The sequence below is a fragment of the Gouania willdenowi genome, chromosome 21, assembly GCF_900634775.1.
Source record: "Gouania willdenowi chromosome 21, fGouWil2.1, whole genome shotgun sequence".
NCBI classification, from domain to species: Eukaryota; Metazoa; Chordata; class Actinopteri; order Blenniiformes; family Gobiesocidae; genus Gouania; species Gouania willdenowi.
The window spans coordinates 31,099,997-31,117,076 of record NC_041064.1 but is presented as its reverse complement, the minus strand read 5'-3'; the positions used below and the strand labels follow the sequence as shown (position 1 = coordinate 31,117,076).

The 17,080-nt window shown below is 39.8% G+C and overlaps 1 protein-coding gene across 7 annotated transcripts in view; it reads left to right on the top strand.

The window, feature by feature from the left end:
* LOC114455628 (PTB domain-containing engulfment adapter protein 1) overlaps positions 1–17,080 on the top strand; it is a 178,402-nt gene that overhangs the window by 113,425 nt on the left and 47,897 nt on the right. For all 7 annotated transcript variants that reach the window (XM_028436979.1, XM_028436980.1, XM_028436973.1 and 4 more), the window contains one exon: positions 16,089–16,150. In XM_028436979.1, coding sequence (XP_028292780.1) covers positions 16,089–16,150 — 62 coding nt within the window. The remainder of the gene's footprint in view (positions 1–16,088; positions 16,151–17,080) is intronic.

The window sequence follows — 17,080 nt, the reverse complement described above, 5'->3', positions numbered from 1 at the left end:
ACATCTTAAAGGGGCAGTATTATGGAAAACTTTATAATGGTTTTGCTACAGTAATATACATTCCTTTAGTCTCATTCAGAGGACCAAAGTCGAAAAAGTTATGTTTCCTCCCTCCCTTTTTATTCCACATTTTGTAAAAAGTCAGCTCCAAACAGGTGAGTTGGATTTTTCTTGCCTCATGAGTCATAAGGTGGAAACTCCTCCTCCTGACAATCCTGGCTCCTCCTACCCTATACAAATGTGAGCTCATCCCTCTCAAACTAGCTCATAGGTAAAACAAACATAGTGAAGGCAGGTTGATATTACAGTTAATATCACAGTTAATATATTTACATTCAGTATATAGATAATCCGAAGTACAGTGTGAGCGCTCACAATCAGTTTCATTTTTAGTAGCCGTTATATCAGAATCAGAAACGCGTTATTTATCCCAGTGAGAAATTGTTTCAAATGATACCCCCGATATAACAATAAAAGCACTCGGGTGCTGAGTGAATGATTTCACAGGCTGATGTTGGGTTTGCAGCAGGAGGAATATAAACATGAGAAAACTCACGTAGTAGATATTGTGGTCGGAGCCCAACTGCCAGCAGTTCAATGTCATGGCAACAGATGCTCTCTTTGATGGTGATGTGCGCTGGCTTATAACACTGGTTGTTTACAAGCACAGCCAGGACTCCCCCCCCCTTTCTTCTTACCGCTCTTGGAGCACTCTCTGTCCACCCGCACCTTCTGAAAGCCCTCGATGGAATTGTTGGCGTCCGTAATATCCTGGTGCAGCCCTGACTACGTAAAGCACATTAAACTGCACTCCCGGTACTCCCTTTGACTCCGTGTTAGCGCCGACAGCTCCTCCATCTTTTTTGCCAGCGACCTCACATTTCCCATGGTAACCGAGAGGATACTCGATTTAAAACTATTTTGGCCCTGAGCCTCCGCTGTTTCAACATGGCTTCCTTAGTTGGCTGCTTTTTACTTCCCCTGCAGCCTCTATGAGTCCTTCTCCAGATCTCTTTGGGGATATTCTCCGATCTGCCTCAAAAGCTTATCTCTGTTGTAAACAATGTGAGCATGTTGTTGTGCTCGGCATAACAAAAACTATTAGAAAAGGTAGGAAAAAAAATCATAATAAGAAGGTAACTGAAGAAAAAACACAATTTAGAAGGAGTACAAAGTTGAAAAAAGTATAAAAGAGCAGGAGCAACTGTAACTCGTATTAATATGCGATTATATTTTCAAGGGTCTCTTGCCATGTATTTTTCACTGAACACAAGCAATAAACAATTTCAGATATATTTAAACTTTAAATGAATATAATATGTAAATTTTAAAGCACACATTACAACAATAAAGCAAAGAAATCTGTGGCTTTACCTCTTCAACATATCTAACTAACTTCACGTGGCATGAAACCTGTAAACTGCACTTCTTAAACACTCTCTGAACTTAGCAGGACAGTACAAGACAGGACAGGAGCGGTTTGAAAGTGACTTTTCAGAGGGCTAAAACTCTAGAAAAGAGTTTGGCAAAATTGGGAAAAAGCAACGCACCACCATGAAGTTAAGTCTGGAGAAACACTTTGAGACGCTCACATTTACATGGGAGCTTTAAAGGTGCAGTCTGCAACTCTTAGAAAAGTAACTTTTTGTCATATTTGCTAAAGCTGTCACTATGTAAGGACAGCTTTACATCAAACTAGTAGTTTGTGTGAAAAAAACTGACTCATTGAGTCCCGCCCCCTGCTGCTCCTGCAACCTTTGGCAGATTGCCAGAATGCACCGCGACTGAGCAAAAAGAACCAATCAGAGCCAGGATTGTGTTTGATGGACTGTCTGACAGCTGTTGCTCACAGGCCCCGCCCCCTACTCAGAGCTAGAGCACCGTCTTTTTTACAGTGTGTGGTCTGGAGGATTAGAACATGGAAATGGTGACTTTTCTGCTTGAAAAGTAATTACTGCTGCTTGATTTACATTATGTTTGATTTGTAATTGTTACACTAGAACTTTGTAGTGCATGTGTTCATGTGCAAGCAGCAACTTCCATGTGGCTGCTGTAAGAGACACCTAGTTGTTGCTGCTGCTGCTGAGGTGTGTGCACATTGAGAGAGAGAAGCGCTGCTGTAAAATGCTTTTAACAGAGCATGTTATAATACTTTTTTTTTGTTTTTTTTACTTGTCTGCACATGCTGTCAAAGGTCAACACCACAGGAAGTGCAATCATTATGAGACAGCAATGCATATTTTGTTATTGCAATAAAATACATTGATTTATTTTAGGCGCACCGACCAGGCACCCCAGAGCGCGCCAGATTGCCTTTCCTTGATGCCGCATGTTATATTACTGTGATGTTGCTGTCGGACTAACGTTAGCTTGTTAGCTCCTCTGAGGGAGGGACTTTGGAAAGTTTGGAGGCAGGGTGAGAGAGCAGCAGGGAGGGAGGGAGGGGGAGAGAGGGATCTGAGAGTTGCGGACTGCACCTTTAATTCCTCTTTAATTCAAAATAAGAGTTAAATTCTCGATAAACTGACCTTGTAAGCACTTCATTCCTAATGTAAATTTAATTCTGAATTACACACACACACAGACAGAGATTCCTTGCTTTATAGATCGATAGAAAGATGTGCATACCATTTGTTTATTGGTAATACATAAACATTGTTTTCTGTTCTGAGCGTGATAAATACAGGTAGCTTTTATTGAAAATAATAAAATCCAGCATCTTCATGTGTTTTAACTTGTTTGTTCTTAACATGTGATGGGAGACTGTGGGGGACTATGGGGGAGCTGATAGGGACAGGAGGTCAACACCAATGATTTACCTGCTCCATTATCTACATGTCTGGCCATGTTTTGTGAGTTTGATCACAGCCAGAAGGTATGGCCTGAATGGGATATTGATCATTTTTATCTCCCATGTTTACTGCCCTGTGGCCCTGATGTCACTTACACTGAGGAGTTGGACTCTTTGACACCAGGCAGGTGATTTGAGGACTGGTGAAGGTGTTTTTTTTTTTTTCTTAGATAAACAGTGCCACAAATAATGCAGAGAAGTTTACAGTCTCATAATGTGCTTTGTTTAGTTTTTTTCTGAAATTGTTGTCTGTTAAAGGGAATTAATTTTTAGCCTGGCATCAAAAAAGCTGGTTAAAAATAGTTACATTGTAACAAGTGTAGAGTTTTAATTCATTTTATATCGCTGAGTCAGTTGAAACCTAGAAACTGCTGACACATGTAAAAAAGAAAGAAAAAAAGAATTTCCCCAACATATTTAAGAGTTTGCACAGTTCTCCTCAGCCTTAAAGTGATGACTTGTCGTCAAATCAAAAGCACTTGACTTTAGTTTGTATACATTTTTGCTGCACTTGTCTGTAACTTTTAATTGTTTAAAATTGTTCATTCATTGATGAAAACAGGGCCTTGTCTAAATGAGACTACCTCTATAATAGATGATTAAATAAAGTAACATTTAGTTTGAATCTGTGTGTATTCCTTTTATAAATACAAATACTGCTTTGCTATTAACAGCTCTAGTTAAACTACAGGTGGGATTCGATTAAACACATTTATCTAATTAATTATAAACTTTGTAATTAATTAATCTAAATTAATTAAATACAAATATTTAACACAATAATCAATGTTTTTTTCCAATTTGGATGGATTTTGGTTTATGACTGACTCAATGAAAACAATAAATGAGCTTAAATCTGAGAACCCTAACCCTACCTAACTAGTGTTTTACTATGGTCTACTGTCGGTGGTCATTCATATACATTCATGTATATAAGTCCCTCCTTCGTCCTATAGACCCCTATACAAATGGAAGCAATCGCTGAGTACGCCCAAGCTTTGACTTCCTGTTTTTGAGACTGTCAATCAAAGTAAATTCGGAACTGTGCACGGAAATAAGACCACGCGTCACAAGATGTTATGGTCCGCGATGCGCGTGCAGAAAAGTAGAGGCGTGGCTTCTGGCAGATTGCAGAGGCAGTGGGAGGAAGTGGTTTAGTGTTTAGGGCGGGACATCGAGACGTTTCTCAGAAACTCCGGATCGCAGCTTTAAACAACAAAATGGTGTTTATATTATTAAAATTGTAGTTTGATATTTTTACTGCTGTATTTTTCTCTAATTAACGCGATAAATTCCCAGCCCTAGTTACAACTAAACGTTGTTCATAAGTATAAGGTCTGAACTGTGGATGGACTTAATCTATATAGCAGGTCATTCACTACTCGTCCACTTCCAAAATGCTTTAATTAACCAAAAAACATTCAGTAATTTATTGTCACACACACACACACACACAGGCAGTTGAGTTATTTATTGTCTTTGGCTAATAAGACGCTCGTGTTATTGAGCAGTTGAACAATGCTGACTGTTCAATGTTTCCTACTAAGGACCTTGTATATGATATTATAAAACTATATCCATCTATATTAAAACATTGTTATATACTACTGGAACTGTGATGTCACAATGTTCAGATTATTTTTGTTTTTTATTTGTTATTTAAAAAATTAAGTCATACTGATTCCTGGGTGGAAAATAGCTTGACCTGGCCTAGAGCAAATGTCTTTAAGAACCAAGAAAAGGATAGAAATGTGTTTGTATTATGTTCTACAAATCTCCTGTTGTGATTAACTTGTCAAGTTCACTGGTAGGTGAGTCACTTATATGATCAAATGATTCCTGCACTGATATGAAATGCCTGAACTGCTTTATTGTGTATTCTGACAGTGAAGGATAGACCTCATTTATAAAATAAAAACCTGCACATACTCTCTACTCCAGAGGGGTCAAACTCATTTTAGTTCAGTTTTATCTCAAGTGGGCCGTAGATTTTTGGCGGAAAAACGTGAAATTTCTAGTTTGCACTTACACATATAAATAATGTGTAATGTATGTAAGACCTTGACAATATCCAAACAATAAGTGACAGGTATCAGTCCCTGCAGAATCTTCACTCAAATTTCCCTTATTTTGTGACCAATTTCTAAATGATTTCGGAAATTTTGTGAAGTAATTTGTGGAAAATTGCAGGAGTTTAGAAATATTAAGACAATTTCAGTTTAAAAATTATATTTGGAGGGGCTTAATTGGTAATTTACACAATGAGTCCTGTTTTCTCTGTCATTTTTACTATTCACCTGCGGGCCACGCTGAATGCTTTGAAGGGCCGGATTTGGCCCCCGGGTCTTAAGTTCGACACGTGCTCTACACATAGTTTGTTTTTCAGTATAAATCGTGTGAACTTTGAATCACTTGTTTTCATTTTAAAAACACATGTAATATTTAATAAAATACTTTTTTGTAGCATTATTTTGTGGTGTCACATGAATATACCAAATCATTACACATTGTTGATTTGTTTTCAGTATAAAAATGTCTTTTACTGCAATGATAAGCTGTGTGAAGTTCTCCAATCATTACTTCTAAAAGCTGGATGGATGAAATTGCAGCAGCGTGTTACATTTCAGAGCTTTTTCTCTGAAAACCACAGACAAAAAACCCCATGTAGTTTTCTCTCAAGTATCTCCTATTAAATGCAGACCAGAAAATGTCATATCTTATTTAGCGTATCCATGTATATGTGCTGGATATGTTTTTATATATATATAGAAGTGAGACTATCCTGCTGGTTAACAGATACAGTATCTGCTTGACACCATTGGAAAGTGTCTTCTGCTTGATGGAGAACTGTGCAAACCCTGCACATTCATCTTGTGCCATTGATTGAGTGCTGCGGTAAATTAGCCTATTGCTGGTCCACATGTGGCCCTGTAGAAAAAATGTTCTCTTAGAGATATGCAATTACGCTGGAAAAGGTGAGCAGTGCCCCAAGAGAATACTGAAAATACTGTTCTGTTTTTTTTTTTGGTTTTTCTTCTGCGACGAGGGCACTTGATAAAATATCTTGAGATGATGTTGGTTAGAAGCGGCGCTGATATTACTGCTGCTGTGTATATGAGCAACAATTATATTAGCACTCATCCAACTTGTTCACTGATGTAAAGGCTTGAAATAACCACAGAGAAAGCAATTTCCCAAGTGAACCTGAAGTAAGATTCGATTATGAGGGAAACTCCATTGTCTCTGTGCCAGGCTGCAGCTTTGATGCCCTGGAACTGAAATGATGGTTTTTGGTTTGATGAAGAGCGTTATAGTGATGAAGGCTAAAACTGTAGTTAATATCTTGAAGATCTTTATCACTCCCGGGTCTTGAAGTATAAAAGGATGAGGAGACGTTTTCAGTGGAACAGATAAGAAGAGATTGTTTGGATAACCTTTGAACAGATAAAATAAAGAGGGAGTCCATCCATAAAATCATCAAAATGATGGTCCATTGTTCTATGAATTTGTGATAACCACATTTATTTATTCATCTGAATATGTTATCCAGGAAGTTTATTATTATTTACGCCATAGTATATAGTCATCTTAAAGATGTAAATCCTTGTTTTAATCAGAAATAAAATGTGTTAATAGTGACCAAAAATGGTCGAAAAGATGGTGAAATGTGATTTTATAAACCACAGAAATTGGTTAAAATTTGCAAATTACAGTCACCAAAACAGAAAAAGTGGTAAAAAGGGTTCAAAGTGTCAATACTGTCTTGCAGAAAAAGGGGAGGGGGCAGGGACAATATTAGAAAATGGAATCAGTTACAGATTACAGAGTACATACCCAAAAATGTAATTTGTAACATAATCTCATACATTACTCAATCAAAATGAATCTGAGTATTGCAATCTGATTACTTGGATTACTTCCACATTAAATTAGTTTTTTTAAGTGTGGGAATGCAGCCATCATTGAGAAGAATAAGGTGAACTATTGTAAATATGTCTATAGGTGCTGATGGTGACATTACACTTCACAGTAATAACACACACTCATAACGATCATCTGTTTTAAATGTAACGTGTGAATTCAACAAGTCTATTCAATAAACCATGTTAGCGTATCATGGAGGACTTGGTATGTAAGGAAACATAGACATTATCCCCATCGTGGGGCTGATGTAATTTAAAAAGTAGGAACAATTAGTTTAAACTGGTGAAGAAAAAATGAGGAAAAAAGGTTGAAATATGACAAGTTTGGTGTCGTTGCAGAAAAATGGTAAAAAAAATGGGCCTAAATTGTTCAGAAAAATATTTTTATTTCCTGAAGGCATCTGGTGACCTCCTCCCAGTGTCTCGCAACCCTAAATGGGGTCCTGACCCCAATGTTGAGATCCCCCCTTTTGGCCCTTATTGTGTGCTCTACTTACTGTATCCCCATGCAGGGATCATTTTCCTTCTCTTTTGGGTTCTATTTTTTTTTTATTGGGTGTGTGAAAATTATTGCTCACCAATTTTTGTGCTTCAGGTTGCTTGTGTGATGTAAATTATAGAGTGAGTCCAAATACTATTCCTCTTCAATTCTTTATTTGGAAGTAAACTATCTTTTAGTCCTCAGAATAAAAACCATTACACGGTAAGCATTTACAGTACATCCGTCTCCCCTGTTTAATTTTCTGTGGTAATGAGTGCACTTTAATAGGCACTTCCACACAGACTTGCCAACACATCAGTTTAATTATTTCTACATTATGAGTTTTAGAAAGGAACAAAAGAACATTTTGAAGACTTACAGTAAAAATGATCATGTTTGGTTTGTTTATTTGTTTCTCTGCAGCACCAATGACCTCCATCACTGGTAGATCTCACTAATAGAATCATTTAGTTCAAACCTTAAATAATTACAGTAATTAGGTGTGCATACATTTTTTGGGGATGTTTGATTTAAATCGGAAATAGATCAGGGGTGTCATGGGTAAACTGGCCAGGGAAATGTGGGACAGAGCTGGCAGTGGTTTGGGGGGTTGGCTACTGCACCCAGACCCTTGTTTTATGCTTAGTGTTACTTAATGCTTAATTTGATTTTATTAAGTTAGTGTACCTTTGTGTGTGGGTATGTGCATGAGTATTAAAGTAATTGCTGCACTACTTGTTTATACTTAGATGGACAAAAGCTGAAACCTGGAAGTTTCTCTACTCCTGGTGAAACAAGGAGCTGTGCCCCTTTTTCTCCTCTCATAAACATAAACCACCACTGAAAAAAGCCGGTGTGATTAGCAGCTAATGCTATGTTAGCTCAGTGCTACAGACTACCACCTTCTCGCTGATTCTCCTCCGCGCCCAATCCTTCCTAGTCCGGTCCCGGTTATAAAGGCCGTGTCATACAGCTCCAGGTGGTCACACACAGCTTCTACTCCATGGCTGAATGGGTGAACAGACTGGTGTCCGTGTTGACGGCCTGACGTCATCGTCAACAAAGATTCTGATTGGCTTTCATCATGCGAAACAGTCGCAGGACTTCAATATTTTCAACTCTTGCGAATATGAAAAATATAAAAATCTGGAGCACGCTTGCACGGTGAACGCTCTTGACGTGCGGATTGGACCACACCGCATCGCCGCACAGGAAAGATTTCGTCTCTGGGCCATTTAATCTGATTGGTCGGCTATGATGTGATGCAAGTGTTGTCTGGTCATTTAATTTTTTGTAGTTTCACAATATCTGTTGATCATTTTAAAGCAAAAAATAACAATTTACTTAGTAATGGTTGTGTGTAGAAATGTAAATAGAAATAACAAATTACTTCACTACTTTTAAAACATGCTGAAGTACAAGTAAAATTACTGATTTAGAAATATACTCACGAAAGTAGAATATAATAGAATTAACCTATTGATCCCCATAAGGGAAATTCACACGTTGCCGCAATACCATAGAATAGCAAAAGTAAACATTAAGAACAAAAATAAATACCAACGTCGGATAATAGTGCAAATATATAACTGTGGGACGGACATTAATTAGAAAAAAAATAATAAATTAAAATGAAATGTAAAACTTTTTAGTTTTTTACCTATAAAAGCAACTCAATGACTTGCCCCTCTGGTGATATTAATGGAAAAAAGCAACTGATGGTCTTTAATTGTCACACCGATAGTTTTTTTTTTTTTTTTTTTTTTTTTTTTTTTTTTTTTCTCTTGTCTGCACATTCTGTCGAAGGTTAACACTACAAGAAGTGCAATCTTTTAACAGCAATGCATATTTTGTTATTGCAATTAAATAAATTTATTTATTTCATTGCATAATTGTGACCATCACCAGCCCTCCCTAGGGAAGGGTAAGAAATACTTTATTAAAGGGAGGATGTAAAAAAAGAGAGGGCAGTGTTACACCAAGGTGAGGGGTTGGAGAGGGGTGGGGAAGTTAACAGGGAAGAGGAATACAAGATAGGAAATGGAATGGGTGGGGAGTAGTCGATAGATTTCAAGTGATGCGATGTGAAATTGTGGTTGTGTATATTGTGCTTATTGTTGAGTTATCAAGCCAGTTTGGTGACCAGTGTGCGGCTTAGGAATAATGGTGGTGGCTGTGAGCAGAGGAAGAAGTGAGTGGAAATTCCATAGAACAGGTATTTGGGAACAACGTGTCTGTGGTTGAGCCCAGTATGAGTGTTATCCCACAGCCCAAGGCCAGTGCATCCATGACAAATGTATTTCCAAGAACCGCCACTGCAAAACCCACGAGCCGCCCCCGGGCCCCGGAAGCAGCCAGGCCAGCAGCAAGAGCGGGCAACCCGGGGGCCCCCGGCGACCACCACACGGCCAAGCAGCCCCCCGAACGCCCCCAAGATCCCAAACCGAGAGGCAACCATCGCCCCCCCCATACACACCCGAGAAAGCCCCAAGGAGCCAAGGACCCAGCGCACCACGCCACCAATCCAACCCCCAACCCCCAGACCCCCCACCCCATCCCCCCCCACCCCCCCCACACCCCCGCGCCCAACCCCCCGAGGGGAGGGCCCAGAGAGCTCCCCGCCCGAGACCCCAGCGGAGGAGCCAAAGCCCACGCCCAGCAGACGACCAGAGCCACGCCGAACGGGCAGCCGGCGGGCACCCGCCGCCGGGCCCAGAGCCAGCAGGGACCCGACCCCAGGCCAGAGGGACCCGGAATGAACGCAGCACCAGGAGCAGCCCGCCCAGGGAGGACGACCACACCCCAAGCCGCATAAGGCACCAGGGGGCCGCCGGGAGTCTCCCCGTCGGCCCCCAGGCACCCCAACCTAGCCCCCCATGGCGCCCCAAATCACCTATTGTTGATGTCGCCCGCGCCACGGGCTTTAGTTTTTTTATTTATTTATTTATTTTATTTTTTTAAAAGCCAGGGCCCCCTCCAAGGGCCAAGCCAGACCGCCTTGTGCATCCCCAGCACCCTGCCTCACGGGGCACTGCCCAAGCAGGGGCCGTACCATTAGGTATGCAAGGGCGCGGCACGCGGCACCCGCCCCGAAAGACCCCCGCCAGGACCGGCCCGGCCAGCCAGCCAATCACCCCGGGCCCCAGGAGCACCCCCCGGGACCAGGACCCCCCAAGGGCAAGTCCCCGGGCCAAGCCCCCCGGGACGCACCCCCCACCCCCGCCCAGGACCCGGCCACAGCCCAGCAGGACCACCGATAGTTTTTATAAAGTTTGTACTTTAGTATGCAGGAAGTATTCTTGACCTTTACACTGCTACATGTCTTCAGCGTCTCCAAAGTAAAGCGCCCCCACCCCACTCCACTGTGTTTCTGTCATGTTCTTAGTTTTCTGTCATCTTCATTTAAAGCATGTGACAGGCCAAACACACAGGATGACCTTCAGATGCCACGACTTTCCTTAATGCCTCAGTGGTCAGCGTCCCATTTAGATAACCTGGTTATTATCACTTCTGCAACACTGCTACTAGTCTCATACTTGACATTTTATGCTGCTCTTCGGAGAGAGGAAATATACCTCCCTTCGTCCCTAATTTAATCTGAACCGCGTGCTGACGCTTTAATAAAATGTCACCCAACCTGCCTTGTTGCTGTGTCAGCCCACACTACATTCTTCCATCGCATCACATTGTCTCGCTTTGGAATTTACGTTTTTTTAACCTCCGTGGCAGCAAATAGAAAGTGGCAGCGGAATCCTCCCTTCATCAATTCTGATTCAAGACAGCCACTTGGAAATTGATTGCTCTTTAGAAGCAGGTGTAAAGTTCAAGTGGGTTTAATCTTTTTTGCACAGCTGTTAAATTAGGCCAACTTTTAAATTAGATCAATGTTGCTTCAATGCATGAAAAGTTCAACAGACATTGAACCAGAAAAGTGTTTTCTTCGCAAAAGCATTTTTAAAGGGGCAATATTATGAAAAAAATCACATCATAATGGTGATAAATAGTGATATACATTCCTTTAGTAGCCTCATTCAGAGGACCAACGTTCAGAATGCTTTGTTTCCTCCCTCTGGAGTTTTTACAAAATGTGGAAAAACAACAAACGGGAGATTTGGACAATCCTGGCTCCTCCTACCATATAAGAATGTGAGCTCCTCCGTCTTAAACTACCTACAGGTAAAACAAACACTGCGGTTTAATATAGAACATACATTATACTTTATTGTTATATAAGTAAAGCTACATAAACAAAATGTGTTATCTCCATTTAACCCCTCCCTGAGGAGCAGTGAGCAGTCATGGTGTAGCACCCAGGGAGCAATTAGTGTTTATATAAGGGACTGATCAACATCCCACAGTGATGGACCTGGGGGTATTTCATCAAAGTGTTCTTAATAGAGCCAGGCCTACGGTTTAAACCTGGTTCAGCTAAGCCGTCTGTGACCATGCTGGCTTTTCCCATTTCATCAAACTTTTCTCAGCTTGAAGGCCCCCAGCTGAGCCAAGCCAGCTGACAGTGTTTAGCTTAAATATACATGTCCTCATAAGACCCACAAGATCGATCACAGATTTAATGATTAGATACTGACCGCGCATGCGCTGCAGCTTTTACGATGAATGAGAAGCCAATAGGAACCAATGCTGTGACCAACAGAACATGACGTCATCTGTTACTGAGCAGTGAAAATAAATGACGGACACGTTAGTTTAAAAACAAAGGACCTACTGTGGTTTGAACATTTTAAAAGTAGTAAAGGTTTAAATAAGTTGTTGTTTCGACAATTTATCATAGCAAACAACTTAAGCATGTGATCACACACTGATCGTATGCGTTTGATAAGTTTTTAACACCTGTCAGCGTTTAATAAAAGAGATGATGTAACTTATGAGACTTGTAAGTGTTTGATGAATAGTTTGTTGAACTCAGCACTAAACGTTAAATTCAAATGAATGGAGGGAGCAGCACAGTGGTCAAACACTGTAGATGCTGCAGGTGCCTTGGGAGCCTTAGTGCTCTGCCCTGACCCGTACCTGTAGGAGAGCCCATATCACTCCTATTTTAAAAACTCTACATTGGCTCCCTGTCATCTACAGGATGAATTTTAAAATCCTTGTGCTGACTTTCAGGGCCCTTCATGGCCAGGCGCCTGAATACATTGAGGGTCTGATCCAGCCCTATGTTTCAAACAGGAGCTTGAGGTCTTCTTCTCAAAACCTGCTGATGGTCCCCCGCACCCGCTTTAAAACACGAGGTGATCACTCTTTTAAGGCGGTAGCTCCTCGTCTCTGGAATGCTCTTCCACACACTCTGCGGATGCTGGACTCTGTGGATGTTTTTAAAAGTCATCTAAAGACTCACTTTTTTATGGAGGCTTTCTTGACACACTCCTGTTTGTGAATGGACTCTTTTATACATTGTAGCATCATTGAAGTGGACTTTTATATGCATTGCGCCCTTTTTAAACTGTAAATTGTGAAGCACTTTGTGACCCTGGTCTGAAAAAAGCGCTATATAAATAAACTTTACTTACTTACTTACTTACTTACTTACTTACTTACTTACTGTGACTGTCCCTGAAGCCCCTCCCTCTCTGTATATCCATAGCGTTCTCATTATTAATCTCTGATCAATGAATGGACATTTATATCATGCGGTTATTGGAGGCAATGGATTCGCACCTATCTTTATATAGACATGGAGACTGTGATATCTTGTTAAAAATACAATACACATTAAACATGTAATAAGGCAATGATTCTATCGTAATTTTTATAGCTTTAAAGTCATATTAAAACATCTACCATGATATTATGTTTAATTTCCTTTTAAAATACCGTATTTAAGCGGTATTTAAAAAAAAATTAGAATTTTTCCTTTTGTAGATCTTTATTGAGTGTTTTAAAGCATCACTAAATGACTTCTTTAATAATGATGACGTGGTTTCATGAGTGCATCTGTAGCTTAAGCCAAGCCTGCTGCTTAAACCTGGTCAGGAGCAGGTTTGACCCACAGACTGTGTTACTATGGTAACAAAGGTGTTTTCTCGTTGATGAAACTGCTGTTCCAGTTAGAACCCGGCTTAACGGAGCCGGACTCTCAGGTTAAACCTGGACTTAACCCTGAGCTGGGTTTGATGAAATACCCCCCAGGGAGATTAGAACCAGTGAGTCTACGATTACAAGCTTGCTCCCTTGACCACGAGTCCCTTTAGCCTCAGTTATCATATTTACTTTCAGTATATAGATAATCCAAAGCGCAGTGTGAGTGCTCACAATCAGTTCCACTTTTAGTAGCCGTTATATCACCTTGTATCGCCTTTGACATGATCTGACTTGTTTGTGACCCAATGCGACGCAGCGGTAGAACTAAACAGTTGACTATCGTCTATACCTGTGGTCAGAATTTGTGCCGATGACAAGAAAGCGACGTAGCAGCTCTGGTGAGTGTTTGAAACATCTGAAACAGCTGACTCACTCCACTGTTGCTAATGTGATAAACACACCCTGAAGCAGACTCACAATCACAATAGCTGCTTAAATGTTCATGTGTTTTACTGTAAGATGCAGTTTTTTGGCTGAAAACAATAACAAGTGTGTGTGGATAGCAAAAGACAATCACTGGTGATCAGCCTCCTAGAGCGAGGCATGAAGTCTGCGTCTACAGACACGCCCACTCATGCATATGCTCAAAGGCCCCCAAACAGCCTGTTTTTAGAGGCGTCATGAAAGTGACTTTTCAGAGTCTAAAACTCCAAAAAAACAGGTGAGTTTGTGAAAATAAACTAAATGTATTTGGTGTTCTTATAATAAATGGAGATGGGTGAAAAATAACATAATACTGGACCTTTAATGTAAGTGTCAGAATGATAGAATAGATAGAGAAAAACACTATCACAAAAGAACACATCCACATCCATAGGCAATGACAATTAAGTAAGTAGGGAAAAATGAACGCTAATGAGAGCAGACGTTAAATTAATCAAGCCACTCAGCTGGCAGCGTTGATTAAAACACAGTCATTAGAATAAATATGCGAAGGACACATTGACGTTGATTTACATCTGTTGCACCTTGTGAAACCCTAATCATCACAAACAGTCTACAGCAGGTGAACACTGCAAGGTCACTATCCTGCGTCTCCACTTTCATTAGCAAGGTGCTAAGCTAAGTGTATAGACGCTAAGCTAAGTGTCTGAATGGGAAATGAAGAATGAAAAGGTCATTTAATCATGCTGCTCCTTAGTTCCGTGTTTCCTAATCAATATTTAGGAAATGGAAAACGATATAATGGGATTCTAAGCATTGTGTCGTCAATGACCTGCAATGATGCCTGCACCACGGCTTGCTTTGTCTTTTTTTCCATAATCTTCAAACAACACGTCTCCCAGGCAACTCCTGCAATAAGCCCGTCTTAGCAAGCAATAGAGGGATTTATTTTACTTTTTTTTATAGCAATATAACCGTTTAGACTAAGGCCATTGCCTCCTTTTTCCAACTGTGTCGGTTTGTGCTATTAAAGTGACACTTGGGTAAAGTAGGTGATTTGATGTTAAAAAAATAAAAAAAAAAAATAATAATAATAATGATTTTTTGAAGCTCCTACACATCTAAAAAAAAGTGAGTGCTCACAAATATGAAGTGTGACAATCCCTAAGTGAGTATTTGAAATAGTTTAATGCAGAGATGCGCACAGTGGGGCCACAAAATAGTGATTGTCTGATCCAAGATTATAGGAATTCACATCAGAATCTACAATATAACTGTATTATTGTGATTTTTGTATATTTTTGTCTTCTCGTTTTGTGTGCTTTTGCTTTCATTTTGAGTATGTCTTTGGTGTTATTTTGTTGTTTGTGTGTTCTGAGCTTTATTTAGTTTTTTTTGTTCTCATTTTGTGTGTTTCTGATGTTGTTTTCTGTACTTTTTCCTATTTCTTTCTGTTTTTGTTGTCTTCTTTTATATTTTGGTTGTGGTTTTGTCTGTTGCTGGAGGGTATTTCATTAAACCCTGGCTCTATTAACACTTTGATGTAATACCCCCTGGTATCTTTTGATACATTTGTCTCTTATTTTACATGTTTTTGTTGTTGTTTTGTGTGTTTTTAGTGTCATTTAGTATAATTTTTTCTCATTTTGTCTGTTTTTGTTGGCGTTTGTGTGTTTTTGGTGTCGATTTGTGAAATTTATTTTGGGATCTTCACAAAATTAGCCCGAGGGCCGCATATGGCCCCCGGACCGTCATTTGCCCGCGTCTGGTTGTAATGGAATTAAACAAGATTGAATTCAACTAAAACACTTAAACATCTCCCATACATTTGTACATTGGTCTGCACATAGTTGGTCTGTATGTGTATGTTGGAATTACCTGCTTTATTTGTATTTTTTGGTAAATAATATGACATCAATCATTATTTTTCCACATTTGATGTAAACTGTAACAGTTATATTACATTTCATAATGTTCTCCATGTGTTTAAATTCCCTCTTGGTTCACTCACACAAAAAAAGCACAGACTGTTGGAGGGACCTGCAGGATAAATGAGCTTCTTAAAAATTGTCATGATTAGTGAACCTTAAACCAAAGCCTGTTTCCATGGAGCTGCTGCAACTACGCTAACTAGTCCTGAGCAGATTGTGTGTTTCCTGGCTCGCCACTGATAGAACACCACTGCAGCCAGTTCAGCCTGTTATTTTTGCTCTTCCTGGGACATTTTAAGCTTCTTGTACTTTGATATCATTCATCACCAGCTCAGCACTCTCCTTCTGCCCTTTGTGTTTCACTAAAACCATCCATCACACTTGTTGGACTGACACTGCTGTTTGTTTGCCTTCAGATAAATCCTGGATGCACACACCGGATGCTCTGGCCAAGCACTACATACCGTACAATGCCAAGGTAGGTGTTACACCACGGAATAGAAATGGATTGAGTAGTTTGATTTTCAAGTCAGAACTACAAAAGGCTGACCAGATTATAGACTGAAAAGGGTGTTAAAGGTGTTTTATCAAATAGAGTTAGAATGGAGATCTTCAGTGAGCGTAATGTCCTTGTGCTATTCTATTGCAACTCTATTGTAACTGTTTCACCCTAATATTGTATTAAGTGACAGTTTTCATAGAAAATCAGCACAGTCTCAATTCTCAAATGCACATTAAATGATGTGATTTATGGTGTTTAAACAAAGTAATGTTACAGTGTGGGGCCACTTTCATAATTAAAATTAAAAAAAAAACACGCCTCAATTTTTTGACCATTTATTGAAGTAATAATATTAATATAAAGTTTGATTGCATAGGCCAGTGGTTGTCAAACTTGTTTGGCTCAAGTACCCCCTTTGTCCAGCTCCATTTTGAGCAGAATACTATAAAAATACAGCTGTAGAGCGTAATGATGGAATGAATTAGTAATAACTCACATTTTAAAAAATATGACTTTGTATTGAAACAGTATTTAGTGCCTCTTGATTAAAATTGATTTCTGGACTTTTTTTTTTTTTTATCATTTCTGGTCATTTCCCACCTAGTGTGGGATGAAGACTGACCTTTGTATTTTCAATTGATGTTTTAATCAAGATCATTTCCATCATCTTTATTATGATTATCATTTTTACTAAAAATATTATAAAACCCCCTATTATGTTAATTTTACACTCTCGACTACATCCTGCAGTGCCATTGAGTACCCCCAATTGAGAATCACTGGTATAAGCTACCAGTGGATCTTTTTCAGCCCATGACCCCCAAAATGAAGGTTCCAGAGACTGGGGAGCCCCCACTGTAGCTGAAGGTGGTTGAACACAGACATGAACATTGAAGAACAGTCATG